Source organism: Schistocerca piceifrons, chromosome 1 (genome assembly GCF_021461385.2).
Source record: "Schistocerca piceifrons isolate TAMUIC-IGC-003096 chromosome 1, iqSchPice1.1, whole genome shotgun sequence".
Taxonomy (NCBI): Eukaryota; Metazoa; Arthropoda; class Insecta; order Orthoptera; family Acrididae; genus Schistocerca; species Schistocerca piceifrons.
In genome coordinates this window covers 494,734,187-494,753,986 of record NC_060138.1, presented here as the reverse complement: position 1 = coordinate 494,753,986, position 19,800 = coordinate 494,734,187, and the positions used below count along the sequence as shown (strand labels likewise).

Below are 19,800 nucleotides of genomic sequence, written 5' to 3'. Positions count from 1 at the left end.
AGAGAATAGAAGCTTTCGAAATGTGGTGCTATAGAAGAATGCTGAAGATTAGATGGGTAGATCACATAACTAATGAGGAAGTATTGAATAGGATTGGGGAGAAGAGAAGTTTGTGGCACAACTTGACCAGAAGAAGGGATCGGTTGGTAGGACATGTTCTGAGGCATCAAGGGATCACAAATTTAGCATTGGAGGGCAGCGTGGAGGGTAAAAATCGTAGAGGGAGACCAAGAGATGAATACACTAAGCAGATTCAGAAGGATGTAGGATGCAGTAGGTACTGGGAGATGAAAAAGCTTGCACAGGATAGAGTAGCATGGAGAGCTGCATCAAACCAGTCTCAGGACTGAAGACCACAACAACAACAACAACAACATGTCATTAGCGCACACACACACACACACACACACACACACACACACACACACACACAGTACAGCCAAGCTGAAATTTTTTTGGTGTGACAAAAGTTGCGTCTCGTAAGTTGTGCCACTAGAAAATGGGCGTTAACACGTGCAACAGCACTAGCTGTGGCGACACTTTTGTTGCGTGTGTGAGCCGGGCTTTAGAAAAACAGTCCAGTTCCCCAAGTCCACTGGCGTTAAATAATAATGTGCAATGTTTGAAGAATCTGCTGTGGCTTGCAAAAATTGAAAGGATACATTTATAAAATGTTTGAGGGCAGTGTCACTCTCACATCACTTTTTGAGCTGTTTTCTAGAGCATTTGCCATTTCAGATGAAAGCACCCTCTGAATGTGCAGACGAAACTGATTCCATTTTCAGTGACAAATATTTTTACATTAAAACTGTCCAGGACACCTGCATTGCTTGTCTCAGGTATATTTTTAAGTCTCCATGATAAGGCTGCAAAAGTGCAAGAGTATTTCGATAGACGTATTTTTGTGAAATACCTTATTTCGATTATGAAACTAAATAAGTCACGATCACATGGTAACTTGAATGTAAAACTCTGTGAAATTGTCTGTGTCTGTAAATATGCTGATAGCTTGTACCAGATAAAAATTATATTATGTCTGCAGCGCGCCAAAATAAATAATTAATACTGAAAACATGTTTTGTTTGTGAAATATAAAACCAAGTCGTGTGCTGTGCGGCTGCATTGCCATTTAAATGCGGCGCCTTCGCTGTTTTCCACTCTTTACCCTCCTAACGCTCAGACAGCATGGCGTGATGTTGGCGAAAATGTGAAGAGAGGTTGAGCATCTTTGGCACTAGGAACCGGGCATGGCTCATGAGCCGAAATCTTGGTACCCCTGGTTTAAGGGCCACCAGATATCAATTTATGACTCTAAAATTATAACTATGAAGCTTCAACACAAAGAAAAATCGCGCAACTGGGTGGAACAAAGAAATCAGGAAATCTTGCAGGGAATAGAGGTAAAAATTCTAACGTTAGAAAAATCTCAAACTGAACAAGTCAAGCTAATACTTTATAAAGTAGGAATCTTTCTTGAAATCCAGTTGATGGAAATGGAAACATGTGTAGTGGATAAAGAGTCAAAACATGACTACTGTGTGGGCTGCATCCAAAAAGAAATCAGTACTGTGAATCAAGAAAGAGTGGAGCTAAAGAACAACTTAAAGTAATTAGATGCAGGTGCAACTATCTTCGATGAAGTGGATAAAGCTGGAGCATAATAAATTGTAGTCTACGAGGCGCTAGCATGACAAACGCTAATGGACCACCCAATATGTCTTGTCCCTTGGGAACAGCTCCTTGTTTTCTCATGGTCATTAAGTGCTGCCTACGTATGAAAAGGTGTGGGGTGAGGGGCACAGTAACTGTAATGGCATTGAAAGCAGTTCCCACGAGTATAAAAATGAGGGATGCAAGAACTGCAAAAATAAGTAATACCACTCATATTACCAAAGTAGGGAACACGTTCAGGATCATCGATCTGATGAGACCGTTTATCAGAATACATAGGAAAACTAACTGTAACTGCACAACTTTTGCACTATGTGCCAGTCAGTAAGAGAGAGTGGGACGCAGATTTTGTTGCAAATATTCTGTGATATAACAATGATGTAGTCATACATTATGACCTAGAGGAAGTCCATGAAGACTGTTCTGTGTTAGAGTCAAATAAAAGGCCATTGGTCACTGCAGTTCAAACAGAACGCGTAGTCACAGTGGAAATAATAGAATCTGGAGCTGATATATTAATTTAGATAGTCTCGTTCAAAACGATTTCTGAACAGAAAAAGGAGTGCATATACGAGTAACGTACTAAGTGCTACTGGTCTTGTTTGGAAGTAAGACTTAAGGAACAAGCTATGAAAACCCCTTCCTTAGTGTTGACAGCCTGATAGATGACTGTATGCTAGGCGTTGATTTATTGGTAGAGAACAACTGATTGACAGACTTCTTTGCAGGAGAATATGTCTCATGATTGGCCGGTAGGAGGTAGACCCGCTACCTTCAGACGAAGGCAATGGCTGATTCTGTCCTTAGGTACTGGTACAAATAGTAGGGACCAAGCCCAGACAAATGCGTATTCACACTGCAGAGGCTCAGTGTGTCGAAGATTTAAACACAGTTATTAGTAAGAAAGTTACTGAAATGAGCCACATCAGTGCTGAAGAGGCAGTCGATCTGGAAGACATTCTAACCGTCTTATCGATGTTTTTAATGAAAATCCAGGCTTAATAAATTACTTCGAGCACAAACTTGATGTCGTCCCACAAAAATTATTCAATCTGCCATCGTACTCTGTCCTTTCAGTGCAGATATATGTTGTATTTAAAGAAATAAAACGGACACCCAACTGGACTATAGAAACATCGACGAGCTCTTACATCAGTCCATTTCCAGCAGTAACAAGACACAGTGGCAAGGTACATCTAGTACTTGATGGCAGAGTCATTACTAAAATATTGGTATCAACCAGGACAAAGCCCAAACACTTAGAGCAGCAGCTGCAGAAGTTTCACTGCATCGAAGTCCTGAGTAGTACTGATTCAAAGATTTCTTACTAGCAGATTCCGTTAGAAATCGGTTCAAACGGCTCCGAGCACTGTGGGACTTAACATTTGAGGTCATCAGTCCCCTAGAACTTAGAACTACTTAAACCTAACTAACCTAAGGACATCACACACAGCCATGCCAGAGGCAGGATTCGAACCTGCGACCGTAGCGGTCGCACGGTTCCAGACTGAAGTGCCTAGAACCACTCGGCCACTGCTGCCGGCAGATTCCGTTAGAATATAATTCTAGAGAGTATAATGCTTTTATATTCGCCAATAGAAGTTACCAGTTCACAGTTTTTGTGTGTTCAGACATATTTATAGCTGACCTTGATAAGGTTCTTGGTACCAAAATTTTGAAATAGATAACGATTTAAGTGGATGATTTATTACTAGTTGCTGACACTTGAGCTAAGTTAGTGAATCCTATCTGGAAAGTTATACAAGCTTTCAGGAAAACAGGTGTTACAGCAAATCTACAAAAATCTAAATTTGGGCAGATCGAAACCAGATTTCTCAGACATGTTACTACACCATAATGCATCCTATTACTTAAAGAAAAATTAAGTTCCATAATTAATTTTCCATGTCATTAGACAAAGAAACAAAATCATTTCTATGATTATGTTCATTCTAAAGAATACTTCTTCATAAACAGACTCTCAACAATTATGTGTTGACCAGTCTACTTAAGATGGATGCTCAGTGGTACTGATTTACAGATAGTAAGGCAACTTTTAAAAAAGATAAAAGCCAGTCTGTCTGAAGATAGTGGTTCACCGTCTGGATATAAGTTCAGACTTTCTTCTAGCAACAGACGCTTCACAGGTTGGCTTGATCTGCCGTTTATTCAAAACCAGGACAGTGGATTACAAAATTATAGTATGCACCACAGGCTTTACAAGCCACCTTCTAAATAGTTGTGAATGTGTATGCTCAACAACTGAGATAGCTATAGCGTGGAAATTTAAACAATTTTTTCACTGTTACCTTGGTGCCAAAAAACGTATATTGCGACCATAAAACTTGTACTTCTTGCTTAGCTGCCGACTCCTGCACCCACAACTAGATCAGTGGGCATCATAGCTGGAAGAAAATGATTTTGAGGCAGCACAAGGTTTGCAGAATGGACTCCCTAGTTTCAAAAAATCACTGAAGAGCGTGCAGGTGCAGCAGCGGAATGGAAATAGTGGCTTTAAGCTCGGTTTACACTAGCAAGTTATTGCAGCAATTTACTTGCGCGGAGGAACTTGCCGCGCGATCTGCGAGTGTAAACATATCGCCAAGTCGACTTGCGATCGTAGCAATTTATTGCGGAAGTGACTTGCTGCACGTTTTCCGCTTCCAGTGTGAACACCACGCAAGAGGTATCTGCAAGTAACTTGCAGCTTTTAGGATTTATTTCTATTTCCTGCAAGTAGGAAGTGCAAGTTATAGTAAGTATGTCGTCTGCATAACACTTATATTTAACATTTCACTTAAAGTGATGGCTTAATTTTATGCAACCATCTTGCGTATTATATGCAAACAAATTTCAGAAATGGAGGAGAAACGGGAATGGATGAAGCAGGATACAGAACATTTTATTGAAGCCGTGGAGAGCTACCCCGAAATATGGAACGTGCATAACCGGAACTTTAAGGATAGAGTGAAGAAGATGAGCGCATTAAACGGAATCTCGTCGATATTCGACACATCTGTGAAAGAAGTACGGGGAAAGTAGCATAATTTCAAGACACAACCCCTTTGCCACTTGCATCCACTCGTTTGAGGTTTTAGGAGTCTGGAGAAAGAAGATGTGTAATTATTACATGTTCTATTTAATTATCTTGTCACTTTCTATTTTATGAGCATTAGAAAAAAAAAAAAACATTTTTATAAGCATATCATTCTGTAAAATGCAGTTTATTTCAATAAAAATTTAATTTCATTGTTATGTTTTCACATACCTTCAAATAATTTTCTCTTATCAAGACGTCAGAAATGGCTCTACATACGTCAGGTACGATCAGAGACATCGTGCTGACGGGAATATGAAACAGGTACATTAGGGACTTGTATGAGTCTCCTACAACGAAAAGATTTCAAAATTCAAACTTTTTTTGTTTGTATGTTTCACATAAATAAATGCAATGCCTATTTTATTCGTAGCTCTCCCCTGTAGCTATAAATCATAGAGTGACTAGCAAACGGTCCTTTGCTGAAATAACAGTATGGGCGTTTGTGTCTCGTTTTGATATGACGGGCGCTATTAACATTAACAAATACTCCAGATCATTTGAGGACATTCTGCAAAAATTTTCAAAAGTATCCATGCTCTCGATACCCAGTTCTTGCAAAAGGTTATTATAGGCACCATTTTGCGATCTTCTCATTATCCACTCTCTAACCCAAATACTTCTCTTTCTTTTTCACGTTTTTCATTAAAATTTACAAGAGCTGCAGCATATCTCACCCGCCTACTTGTGATGTTATACTTCGGTTGATACTCGTAGTGGTACTGAAAGCATATGTAAACAGTATCAACAAGTTGTTGACGCAAGTTTCTTGCCACAGAACTTGCGGAAGAATCTTGCTTAATTCTTGCGCTGCTGTGTAAACACAGCTGCAAGCGGCTCGCAATAACTTGCAGCAAAAACTTCTGCAAGCGACTTGCTAGTGTAAACCCAACTTTAGATGGGGGAACCGACATCATTTTCAGTAGTCACCATGCCGCCGTCTAGTGAGCATCGAGGCTTCGTCGTAGAAATGTTCTTTAAAACTAATGATAGTGTGGTGGCGATGCAGAGGGCTTTTCGTACGTAGTTTGGTTTGGATCGCCATGACAGGGTTCCTGATGCTAAAACCATTTAGGATATGGATTACTAGTGTTAGGGCGACAGAATGTGATGCTAAAAACATTAGGATGTGGATTACTAGTGTTAGGTCGACAGAATATGCACTTCCTAGAAAACTAGATGGCTGACCTAAAAGTGTGAGGACACCTGAAAACATCGTGGCAATGAGAGCGCCCATTGAACAGTCTCCATCGAGGCTCTGTGGGAAAACATGCTGCTGCTCTTGGAATATCGTCCAGTATGGTAAGACGAATTTTACACTCTCACCTTCACTTATACCCCTACTAGTTGATGGTTGTTCAAGAACTTAGTCCAGAAGACTCGGCGAAATGTACAGATGCTTCCAATGCAGTCTTAGCCGCTGTTCAACCCGCCGCTATTCTGTGGTCTAGCGATGAAGCACATTTTCACCTATCTGGTTCAGTAAATAAGCAGAATTTTCGTTACTAGGAAACTGAAAACCTTCGTGAATTTCACCAAAGATCTCTGCACAGCCACAAAGTGATAGTTTGGTGCTCTGCGTCCTCCATAGGTATTCCCATGCAGCAGGATATGATGGTCTTAGTCTGGACACTCTTAAGAAATGTATACATAAAATTGCATCACATTTATCAACAGTTATCAACTCTCATATGGAAGATGGTCTATTTCCAGATGAGTTGAAAATTGCTCGAGTTGTGCCTATTTTTAAAAAAGGAAATAGGAATCTAGTAGAAAACTTTCGACCCATTTCTGTTCTTCCAATAATATCCAAAATCTTTGGGAAAGTAATATACATAAGAACCTGGAACTTCCTGGTATCTAAAAAAGTGATTTCTAAGGGGCAGTATGGGTTTGTCAAGGGGTCGTCCACTACTACAGCAGCATCCAACTTAATCGAAGGTGTCACTCAAGCAATAGATAATAAAGAACATGTATGTGGCATCTTTCTGGACTTACAAAAAGCATTTGACTGTGTTGATACAACCATATTGCTGGACAAACTGTGAACTATGGCATTCAAGGCACAGCCCATAATCTGATGAGGTCCTACTTGACAAATAGGAAGCAGTTTGTGTCTATTAGCACTACAGAGGGAGCATACAAATCAAACACCACCGACATGAATTTTGGTATTCGACAGGGGTCAATATTAGGACCACTTCTTTTTATTATTTATGTTAATGATATTCAGTCCATAACAAACCATGCAACAGCTATCTTATATGCAGATGATACCACGTTAATATGCCGCAATCCAAGCTATTCACAGCTCGAAGTAGAATCCAATACTGCAGCAGGCTTAATTCTGCAGTATTTTAATGAAAACAAACTAAAATTAAACACAAATAAATCTGTCTATATTGAATTTGATCTTGGGAGACAAAAAACTCATGAAAACCAAATCTTAATGGGTGACGAATACATTAAAAAACAATACTCGACCAAATTTCTTGGCCTGACACTTGGTGCGGAGTTAAACTGGTCTGATCATGTGAATGATATTTGCAAAAAGCTAAGTTCTACCATATATGTCCTAAGAAAACTGATACCTTTTTGTAACATCACCACTCTGAGGCAAATATATTTTGCACTATTTGAATCCCATCTAAGGTATGGGATACAGGTATGGGGATCCAGCAGTAAAGGTAATATGAAAAGTGTACTTATCTTACAAAAGAAGGCACTTAGAATTATGGGAAAGAAATGTGCCCGGGAGTCCTGCAGAAATTTGTTTAAAGAATTTAAAATACTAACTGTTCATAACCTGTATGTGCTGAAGATAATCATTATGGCAGTAAACAGTAACAAAACACTTAATAAAGAAATACATGATCATAACACTAGAGGTAGAGAGAGACCCCACATCATCTCTCATTGAACAACACTCTATGAGAAAAGCCCTCACTATGCAGGCATAAAACTACTGAATTGCTTCCATCCTAATATCTCCAAATTGCCCATTACTAAACTAAAAATGAAATTAAAATTATAGCACCTAAACAATCCTTTACATTCAATAGACGAGTTTCTAGATTTAGTAAACTCGTATGATGGAAGACCATCTATCTAAAAATATATGTAATCTCAGATCTTAGACTGTGTCCCAAACTGTAAATATTTGAATGTCAGATATGAATACTATGTCACAAACTGTAGATTCCTTAATCCAAGTATGCAATAACAATTTTTTATGCATAGTCCATATATGTAACTCTGTTCTCTCAACTAAATTTAGAAAAAGTTGTGTAGATAAAAGTGCCAGCCAATAATATGTAACCCTAAGAAGTAAGGCTCTGACTTATCCAGAAGACTGGAAAAAAAACCTTTTTTGTAATCAGTTGATGTTGGATCAAAATAAATAAATAAATAAATAAATATTGGGCCTTATTTTTTTGAATCTCGAGGTGCAACTGTTACTATGACTCTGTGCGTTATTGTGAGATGCTGGAGAAATTTTTACTCCCCAGAATTAAAGTGTGTGGAGAGGAATATGACACAGAAGCCCTTTGGTTCCAACAGGATGGTGCGAAGTCTCATACTGCCTGTCGTTCACGCCAAATTCTGCAAGAACAGTTTCCCAGCCACCTGATCTGCTTATGATGGATTGTTTGATGCCTCCTTGCTCCCCAGAATTGAGCACCTGCGATTTTTTTCTTTGGGGACAGCTCAAAGGAGAGATTTGCAAAGGTCTGTTGCATTATACAATATTTTATTCATTGAAGAAACGCTTAAACAGATTCCTTATCTCGATAGCTTCAGCAGAAGCTGCATTGTTTCTTCTTGATGGCTGAACACCAGGAAGTACGTCTCTGTACTCCACATTGTTCAGTACATTCTCTTTGTCCACAATCACATTATGTAAAACGCAAACAGCTTTCACAATCAGTTCTGCAGTCTCTACTTTCGTTTCAGTTGGTTTGTTTGGTAATCGCCACTTTGCAGCCGCAATTCCAAAGGTACATTCAACAGTTTTTCTAGTTCGTGAAAGAACTTTGTTAAATTTTTCATTCGAGCAATCAAGATTTCTCCTGGCAAAAGGTTTCATCAGGCGTCTGAGAAGGGGGTACGCTTCATCTCTTATGAAGACAAAGGGGGATTTAACAGCAGTACCTGTTAGAAAGTCGTCTTCAGGAATGTGAAGCATGCCTTTCACCATTTTATCGTACAAAACAGACATCCTGAAAGTGCCTCCGTCACTTTGTTTTCCCAATGCTCCAACTTCAATAAAAGTAAATTTACAGTCTATATCACACACAGCCTGCAGAACTATTGAAAAGTATTTTTTATAATTGAAAAACATAGAACCAGACCATTTAGGGCTTACAATTTGTATATGCTTCCCATCAATAGAACCTAGACAATTTGGAAACCCCCACTTCTTGTAAAACATTTCAGCTATTTCTCTTCCGTTGGTGGCTTCTTATGCAATGGTTGTAGTGTTTGCCACAACACTGATAGAATCTGTTTTACAATTTGAGAAACAGTAGTTATTCCTACTCTAAACTCTCCTGCTAGGCTTGCATACAAGTTCCCTGTTGCCACGAACCTGAAATTAAAAAAAAGGTGTGTTACTTTCCACTGTGTATTTATGTAACTACATTGTGTACTTAATGGAATTGGTTATTCTTTAATGTTTCTGCAAAGATATTTTTCCTCTTATTTCAGCAGTCTGCGATGTTAAGAAAAAATGGAAAAGTCTTCGACAGCAGTTCAAAGAAAGGCTGAACTCGCTTTCTAGACATGCCTCAGGCGGTGCTGCTCACACGGCTCCAGTACAGTGGCCGTATTTCGAGGCTATGACGTTCTTACAAGATAATTTTGAACCTAGAGCGACTAGTGGGAATTTGGATCCTGTGGATACCAGTGATACGACTGAACACAACAGCAAGTATAGTTCTCATTTTGATGAAGCTCATAGCCAACCAACATCTTTATCATCATCACTTTCACCAGTGTCTTCTAATCGCGCTGAGACACCACCAAACTCTACACCTGCTGAACGTAGGGCCTACAGGAAGAGACCATGACCTGTAGGCCCAATTGCAATTCAGTTGATAGAAACTGAAAAAGAGAAGTTGCATATGCACAAAGACAAAGAGTTGCTGTTATCAGAAAAAAATGATGAAGATGTAGTTTTCTTCATGTGTCTTCTTCCTCACGTGAGACGCATGACTCCTTTCGACAAAATGTCGTTCAGAATAGATGTGCATAAACTAGTTATGGAAAGACAGATCTTCAGATCGAAGTTACAGAGGATACGATGAAGCTTCGCAACAGTATATACATATTCATCCACCTACTTCAAATATTAGCACTGAGAATGGATCCATCGGATTTGCACCGGGAACAGCACTTAGTAACCAACATTGCACAGTTAATGGTGTACAAACATCAAGCCCAGGTGAGAAAATAACTGGTGGTACAGACTACGATCGCCCAGATGAAGCGGAAGTAAGTTTTGTGAATGTCAAGAACCTGCATTACAACCGAGCTTAAAAAGGGGACTAAATAAACCTTGTTACATTATAAAGCACTTTTGAAATGTAGTTAGAATTGGTTAAAATAAAATAAAACTATCAGAAATGTATTTATTATTGTTTTCATTTGTAGCTATCATGTTAGTCTTTCGTATCCCTGTAATTCAAAATCATGCAACAGAAAAATATGGTATAGGATCTGTCATTAGTAATTAGGTATAATATTTTTTAAAGTTATAGTTACATCTAAGTTATAAATTTTACTATTAGGACAACCCTAAGCAGATTGCAGATGTAGTACATAAAGTAGACATAAATAAAATCTGACGAATATTACCTCAGATTGAGTACCAGGCGCTCCTCCACAGAAATTGCATTAACAATGTTGGGTCGAATCTTCATCTGTTTAGCTATACCTGGCTCGATGAGATTTAGAATGTACTGGAAAGTTTCTTGCGACATTTGTAAATGTGTGAAAAAGTGATCTGGATAGTTTTTGAGCTGTTGGTAATACTTGTGAAAGTATCCGTAGTGAGGACATTCAGCATTCAAAGGGTGCACTCCGTACTTCCTCTTCCGTCTCCTTTCCAACAACCACATTTTTGTAGCGAACGAATCACTGTCACTGTCGTCAGACGATGTGGAGAACATGTTTTACACTTGACACCACTAAAGTTGTGCACTTTCCTGTAATGTAATAGCTGAAGAATGAATACACACGGCGATCAGTGAGGTGCCTGCAGCGTACATGCGACAAGGCTGCCGGCGAGCAGCGAGGTGTCGTGTGCCAGCAGCGAGCTGCCAGCTGCGAGAAGGCAGCATAAACGTACCCTTAGAAACGATGCATCCAGAAGATCCAGATTCTGAAGCAGCCACTGAAACTAAGTATGTTGTGCTCGGCTGTACGCTGTGCCACTGGGTGGTCAGCACTGTTCTTGGCCAGTTTGATAGTAGTCATTCATTCTGATGTCGATATATAGGAAGGCGGCATCAACAGTGACGATTGGGGATCCAGGACATAAAGGGGTAGGGATGGTGGTAAATCGGTGAAGGAAATGGGGTATGCTCCGTACTTCATTCTTCTTTCTTGTATTGTGGGTGTGTACACTAGCATTTGTAATCCAGTCCTCACTACCTTTTGTGATGTACATTATTGTTTTGTATGTATATAATGATGAAAAAGTTAAGATACCTAAATTCTTGAAACAGTTTCTGCATGTTTCAGAGGTCTTTCTTCTTAAAATGGTCCTAATTGCTTTTTTTTTTTGTAATGTGAACACTCGTTTTGTCTCTTGTTTGTTTGACTTTCCCCACACCGTCACTCCATACTGTAAGTATGGTTCGAAAAGTCCATGATACACTGTACACAGAAGGTTCTTGTCTGAATACTGTGATAGCTGCATCATTAAGAATATGACAGAGCTCAGTTTCTTACAGACATTATTAATATGTTTTTTCCATTTCAGTTCATTATCCACAAGAATACCTAAGAATCTAGCAGATTCTACTTCTTCCAGCCTTGTTCCGTCAACCTCTAAATCCATGTCTACAGCCTTTTCCTTGTTTTTAAACACTGCATACATAGTCTTTTTTAGATTTATAACCAGTTCATTTTCCAACAGCCATTGAGCTGTGACATTTGCAGATATGTATGCTCTTCTCTCAAGCTGTTCCATATTTTGGTCACTATTTAGTATTGTCATGTCATCAGCATACAATATTTTCTTTTCTTCCTCCTCAACACCTATATCATTAATAAATACATTAAATAACAATGGCCCCATTACCTAACCCTGCGGCACTCCATATTTGATGGATTTGGTTTCTGATTGGTACGAGTTTCCTAATGATACATACTGCTTGCGGTTGCACAAGTATGATTTTATCCATTCACCTGGTTGCCCCCGAATGCCATAGTTGCTTAATTTTTGTATCAGCATTTCATGGTCAATGGTGTCAAATGCCTTTGAAAGATCCAGAAACATTGCAGAGACAACCTTTTTCTCATCTAAGGACTGTAAAATGTATTCTGGTAGACTGACAATTGCTGATTCTGTAGATTTACCCTTTCTGAAACCATGTTGTGAGGTCATGAGAATGTTATGTTTGTCCAAATAGTTAACTAATCTGGTATATATAAGCATTTCTAGGATTTTTGAGAAACCTGATATCAGTGAAACTGGTCTGTAGTTGTTGGGATCATCCTTACACCCTTTCTTGTACACTGGCACTACCTTCGTTATCTTCAGTTTTTCTGGAAAAATTGCATCTCTGAAAGAACAGTTTGCCATGTTCAGCAGTGGTGTTATTATCTCCTCACATACCAGCTTTATTACATGATTTGATATTTCATCACCAGCTGATTTCTTGGACTTCAGTTTCTGTATAGTTTTCCGCAATTCATCTTCCGTGACTGGTCTTAAGAACATAGTACTGCATGATCTTTTTGGTACCTTAATACCCTTCTGTTTTTGACTATTTCTTTCCAATTTTAGGTTTTCTACTACACTGATATAGTTATTATTCAGTATGTTTGCTATTTCCATACCATCTGAGACCACTGTGTTGTCTACTTTAATTGACCTAATACCTTCTTCTTTGTTTGACCCATCGTTTTCCTTTCTTTCAGCACTGATTGCATTCCAAGCTGCCTTTGCCTTGTTTTTTGAGTTCGCTATAGTGGTGTCAATTGCTCTTGCTTTCGCTTCTCTTATTGTTTTTCTATACTTCTTTTTTAACATTTTATAGTTTTCAGCTTCGCCCATCCGTCTCACATCCTGAAGCTTCCTTCGCTGTTCTAGTATTTCACTCATAATCCACTGTGTTTGATCTTGATGCCTTTCTTGTCTCTTTACTTTGGGAAATGCTACATTAAAATGGTACTTAATTGTTGAAATAAATGCATCATATTTTTCATTTACACTCTGGGCCTGTAAGGTTTCATTCCAGGTTTCCTTACTTAACATTGTTCTAAAGATGTTGATATTTTGTTCACTGATGATCCTAATTTCTTTGGTTGTTTGTTTTGGTTCTGATACTGTGTCATTACTTCTGCAAAAGCTGATTAGTTGTCCATGATGATCAGATATTTCTGTCTGAACTACATGTGACTCATAGTTACACATATTAGTAATTATGTTGTCAATAATTGTCTCACTTTGTGAAGTCACTCTTGTTGGTGCAGTTATTGTCACTTTCATGTTATGCTGTATTAACAATTCTTCAAAATCCTGTCTTATTTTTGTGTCTTTTCCCATGTCAAAGTTGAAGTCTCCACATATAATAAGATTTCTCTTCATATTCATTGTCAATAAGCTAGCAACTTTTTTTAGAAAGATGCTAATATTGCCACATGGTGACCTGTACACACAAAACACACTAAAATCCTCTGCCACTATACCAGTAACTTCAAAGTCTTTTTCTTTAGTTATGGGAAATGTAGCAGCTTCACTGTTTACATTCTTTGATAGCGTACCTGTTTTAATATATATACAAACGCCACCACCCTTATATTTAGATCTGCGGAAGTAACTAGCTAGTTTGTAGTCCTTTACTGCCACATTATGTATTTTACTTTCAGTTAGTCCATGTTCACTTATGCATAATATGTCTGGTCTTACTTCACTCAGGAGTACTTCTGCTTCTAATTTTTTGTTACCAAAGTATTGAATATTTTGATGAAGTACTTTTATGTAATTTTTCTTTTGTTGGTTTACATGTTGTGAGCTGTATTCTGGGGCAAATTCTTTAGTATCGTCTTTTTTTGTATGGTGCTTATATTTTTCTTTTCCAGCTGGAGTGTATGATTTTTCATCCCCTTCAGGCCATATTAGTTTCCCTTGCATCTAATGATTTTGCAGACATCTGCAAACATTTTGCTGAACGTTACAGACCCCAGTCTATTTAAATGCAAGCCATCCTTCGCTAGTGAGTTTTTACATAGGAATTTGTTTGGGTCTATAAAAATTGCCCCAAGACGATCACATTGTTCTTTAAGAGCACAGTTTATTTTGGCGATATATTTTTCACTCACCGACCTTCTGTTTATGATTCCGCTAAGTATCAGACGAGATCCTGCATACATATTTCTTGCAGTACGAATCATGTTTCTTGTTTCGCTTGCCATTTCTTCCTCACTGCTGCTCCTTAACGAATTCGTCCCAACATGTATAAACACCCCATTATAGTTATGTCTGGTTTCAGAATCTGGTTCTGTAGTATCTTGTCTTGCATTTACCATATTTTTAAAATGTTTACCAAGTTGATGCGTTCTAATACCAGGTCGTACGTCGATCTTGCAATTGGGGACAGCGATATTCTTCAGCAGCGAATCGCCAATTATTAAAAAGTCATTTTCCTTTTGTTGCGTATCTGTCGCCTTGTTTTTCCTTTTGCTGTATGTCACCACCTTCCATTTATATTTATCTTCCGGTTTTTGGCTTACTGAGTTTACCGAGACATCAACGGGAACACTTGAAATGTTGTTTTTAAAGTACGATCGGTCATTCGTATTTTCGCGATCTTCTTGCTTTTACCCACACAGGACTTCTTTTCTTGTATTAATGTATCGTTTTCTTTCTTGATGGTTGAAAGTTCGGTTTTTAATGCCTCAATGTCACTTCGTAGTAACTTTATAATTTCGTTTTTTGTATCAACTGCACTTACAAGATCGGCCGTTTCGTCACGTAAACAACCGTGACATGTCCACGGAAAATCATCGCTGACGAACTTTAGATTTACTTTCGCGCACTTTTCGTGTAACCAGAAGTTGCATTTGATACACAGAATACCCTTCATCACACGCTTTTTACATTCTCTACCGACTGGCAATGCTAGAAAAAGGACCCCAGTACTCTGGTATCAGACTACTAAGAAGTCTGCCCAAAACCCTGCAAGATAGTGTACTTCACAATGAATTTACAAAAAAACTTAAAGACTATCTCATTGAAAAAGAGTTTTACAGTGTTGCAGAATACTTATGCCATTAAATTTGTATATATTATTACTCATTATCAGTGATGTAAAAATGTAAGCTAAAGGTGTAGAAAAATAATTGATAAAGAATTTTAATACTTTGACATGTCCTATATTACACGTACATTTACTGTACACGATGTAATTTTACAGGATCAAATAAAATTTAATTCAATTCAATTCAAAGTCTTTAATGTGAGAGGCAGGGTTTCAAGCAATTGGTTCACACTGTTGGTGATGGAAAGTGGAAATTCTTTCAGCAGTGGCACAATAACACCTACAATGGAATGTCCACAATTGTTGGGTTTTTGGACTTAGGCAAACATGTAGAAGATGGGTATGCATGTTGTCATTGGGTTGTGGAGAGAGGTGGACTCAGGAGGGTGGTTCTGGGATGGACTTAGGTGTTTCAATAGGGACTGGAGATTATATTTGACTTTTGCAAAGGGATCGCTATGGCAAAGCTTGTAGGTGGTTAAGTCAGACAACTGGTGGATGTCTTCTGTCATGTTGTCACTGTGGTTCATCACTCCTGAGATGGATCCTTTGTCTGCAGGGAGGATGATAAGGTCTGGACCTTCCTTCCGTTGAGAGATTAGTTTTCTTCTTAGGAAGGGGCCTGTGGAATGTTGGTGAAGCCAAGCAGGAGATAATGAATTCTTGGAAGGACCAAGGGGTGGTTAGGAGGGAGGTGGGGGAGGGTCATTGTTGGATGGTGGTATGAAGTGGGAGAAGCGAGGTTCAATGTTGGGATTAGGTTGGAGGAATTGGTAAAAAAGTAGTTTCCACTCCAGGGGCTGGAAATAGAGTAGGTCTTTGACAACTTCAACACGATTAAACTTGGGTGTCTGGTTGAGGGTGAGGTCTTTGGATAGGACAAACTTTTGTGGGATTGAGGTTTTTGGTTGTGTGGTGCCACAAGGCTTAGGCCTGTCCCACCCCTCATTAAATCGACCAAGACTTATATGAATAATTGTAAGAACAGTTATTATTATTATGTTCTTTAAGTTTGTTTTTGAGTTTCAGAAATACTGTGGGAAGAAAGTTTATTTATGTTGCAGATAACGTGGAAGACATTGCCCAACGATCACCACGAAAGTTCGATGTAGCGGCAAGTGGGCAAGGAATAAAATGAATGCTGCAAAGCACCTTGAGCCATGGAAGAGCCTGGGCCGCGAGGGTGTCGAGCTTCCTAGGTCGTTGTTGGACAACGTCAAAGGAAGAGATATTCTGCTTTCTTGGTGTAAACAGATCGATCAAGTCCTGAAAGGTTCATGTAAAACGTATATGCGGGTGACACATTAGGTGGGACTCGATGCCCGTAATACTTCCACAGTTATTAAAAAGTTATTAAACGGCAAAACCAATAAGTCATCATTTATATAGATAAAAAGTAGTAAATATATAGGAAAGGAAGAGTTGCAGCGTCAGAACGAAAAGTGATACATCGCTCAGCAACGAAGAAGGACGTAAACAGTGGGCGTTACATGGTGAAAACGAATCAACTGATAAAATAGTAAGTCTGTAATTAAGCATAAAGCCACGTAACACTGCAGTTGAAAGGATACTAACAGTGTTTTGGGTTTGTTTGATGTTCTAATGATGTTGTCTACTACGCCATTTATATATTGTGAAAATCAAATGAAACAATATAGTTCCAGAGACCTTTCAAGTTGCCATTTATATATTGCAAAAACCAAATGAAACAATATAGTTCCAGAGGCCTTCCAACTCTCAGACATACATGATGTGTATATATATGCAGACTGGAGTGGTGAAAGAAAATTCGTACTACGGCCAAGATTTGAACCCATGTCTCCTGCTCACCAGGCAGATATGCTAACCAATACGCTACCCTGGCACAGTGGCTTTGCACAACTGCATGGATTACTCTGGTATGCCTCCCTACTCAATCAATCCAAATTACCATTCAAGCCTCAGCCCACTTGGTATGCCCCGTTAACTTGAAGGGAACACCAAGTGGGCTGAGACTTGAATGGGAATTTGAATTGTGGAGTGAGATGTGCTAGTGCAGTCCATGCAGTTGTGTGAAGCTAATGTGTCAGGTCGGTGTATTAGTTAGTGCATCTGCCTAATGAGCGGGAGACTTGGGTTCAAATTTTCATTCATTGCTCCAGTCTGCATTTATACATATTGTGAAAAGCAATGGACCTATAACAATTCCTTGAGATATGCCTAAAGCTACTTTTACATCTTTGACTTCTCTCCATTAAGAATGACAAGCTGTGTTTTGTTTGCTAGAAACTATTCAATCCAGTTACACAGTTGATCTTATTTTGTGCAAAAGGCAACAGTGTGGAACTATATCAAATGCCTTACAGAAGTCTGGCAACACAGTGTCAACCTGGATACTGTTATCTACCGCCATCTGGGTCTTGTAAATCAACAAAGTGAGAAAGGTTTCATACAACTGTTGTTTTCGGAATCCATGTTAATTTCGAAAGAGGAGATTTTTGGACTCTAGAAATGTCATAATATGCAAGTGTAAAGAAGTCTCAAAATACAACAGACGGACATTACAGATATAGGCCTAAGGTTTTGTGCGTGTGTGTTCAAGGACCCTTCTTGAAAATGGAATGAAATGCTTTTTTCCAATCATTAGGAACACCTGACTCCTCCAGAGACATACAGTACACTGCTGCTAGACAGGCACATTCTTTCACATACTCTACGAAGACTCATACTGGTATCCCATCAGGCCCAGGAGCTTTCCCTCTGCTCAGTGATTTCAGTTTCTTTTCTACTCCAGGGCCATTTTCTCATTTTTGCAATCATTTAAAGGTGACACTACAGTGCAATCTTCTTATCTGAAGCAGTTTTAGAAAAATATGTTTAATATTTCAGTCTTTTTTGCATTATCCTCTGTTCAGTGTCATTATGGTTACAAATTACATGGACAAATGGCTTCTATATGTGCACTGATTTGACATAAGACCCAAACTTCTAACCATTTTCTGTCAAGTCGGGAGACAGAATGATACTTTCAAGTTCATTGAACACTTCACGTTTAGTTTTCCTTATGCTAAGTTTGGCTTTGTTTAGTTTTTGTTTATCTGTGAGGTCTGGCTATATTTAAATTTGCAGTGAAGCTCTCTGTGTCTTTATAGCAGATTGCTACTGTGACTGACAAACCACAGTGGGTCTTTTCCATCCCTCACAAATTTGCTCTACACATACCTGTCTAAAGCATATTGTACAATGCTCTAGAGCTTTGTCCATTGATACTCCATGTTATTAGTGCTGGAGAATTTTGATGCTTACAGCTGAAGTGATCTGAAATCCGTTTCTTGTCACTCTCGCTAAGCACGAAGGTCTTCCAACCTTTCTTTGATTCCCTGGTCTGTGCTAACTGAGTTGAAATGCTTGGCTCTGTTTGTCTACAGCAGATCCAATATGTTGCCTTTACAAGATGACCTCTGGTTAACTGCTCAAGGTAACTTTTGGAAAAGGCATTTAGAAGAATTTCACATGATTATCTGTCCCTACTACCTACCATAATCTCTTGAGTCACCATCTACAGCTGTTAAGTTGAAATATCCACCTAACACTACAATGTGACCACGAAATCATGCTACATATTCTTCTAGTTTCTGCTCAGGTGTTCCACCAGTACTGCTCCTGAGGCAGGGGATCTATAAAGTATCCAATGGCCATGTTTGATCCACCTTAAAACTTGTCTTCACTGAAATTATTTTGCTTTAGGAATCTGTGCCAATCTCACAAGATATTATCATATTATTAATGCTTATAAACATGCCTTCACTACCAGCATTCAACCTATCTTTGTGATATATGTTACATCTGAAGTTTAGAACTTCATTGCTATTGACATCAGGTTTCAGCCTGCTTTCTGTTCCTAGTATATGTGGGCATGTTACAGTTTATAAGCGAGACTAGTTCCAGGACTTTTCCATAGACAATTCCTGCAGTTAACTATTACCATATTAACATTTTCTTTCTGCTAACGGCTAAGACAAATGTTGCCATTCTGGATTTAGAACATATCCTATCGCATCTGTGGGAGATTTCTGTATCCTAAAAAAACTCACATGTGCATGCCACATGTACTCTGCTATCCTAGTAGCTGCTTCCTGTGTGTAGTGCACACCTGACGTATTAAGGGTGTCCTATAATTCTCCACCTGATACTGGAAGTCGAGAAACCCATATACAAGGTTGTCATAGGATTGTCTGAACACCTGGTTTAAGCCCTTACACTTCCTCCAAACCAGAAGACCACAATAAGTTCTGGTAAGGATGCTGCGAAACTATAGTTCTGCTTCCGCCCCATGGGCGAGACTAGCTGCCATCACCAAATTGGCTGACTGCTTGTAGGAACTGAGGACGGCCTCCAAAATCAGAAGAAGGTGTCATTCATGCTGATACGAGCCATGATATGCAGTCCACATCTCAGATGAAAGCTTGCGGAAAGCAAATAGTGTGAACACGAACGTCCTTTCACGACATGTCCGCTATTTCCCCAAGGAGCTTTATCAACTGTCTAACACTGGAGCTCCCA

The 19,800-nt window shown here is 38.9% G+C and overlaps 1 protein-coding gene across 1 annotated transcript; it reads left to right on the top strand.

Annotated features, from left to right (window-relative positions):
* Window positions 1–5,533: 5,533 nt before the first annotated feature.
* Window positions 5,534–10,295, top strand: LOC124710672. Its single transcript, XM_047240945.1, has 2 exons — window positions 5,534–6,070; window positions 9,476–10,295. Exons 1-2 carry the CDS (start codon window positions 5,992–5,994, stop codon window positions 9,835–9,837), a joined length of 441 nt encoding a protein of 146 aa, XP_047096901.1. The 5' UTR covers window positions 5,534–5,991; the 3' UTR covers window positions 9,838–10,295.
* Window positions 10,296–19,800: the final 9,505 nt, after the last annotated feature.

Excerpts from the sequence above, each read along its gene's own strand:
- LOC124710672 (XM_047240945.1), top strand. The coding sequence starts at position 5,992 with ATGAGAGCGCCCATTGAACAGTCTCCATCGAGGCTCTGTGGGAAAACA. Across the intron at positions 6,071-9,475 it reads TTGGAATATCGTCCAGTATG|CAGTCTGCGATGTTAAGAAA; the intron begins GTAAGACGAATT and ends CTCTTATTTCAG.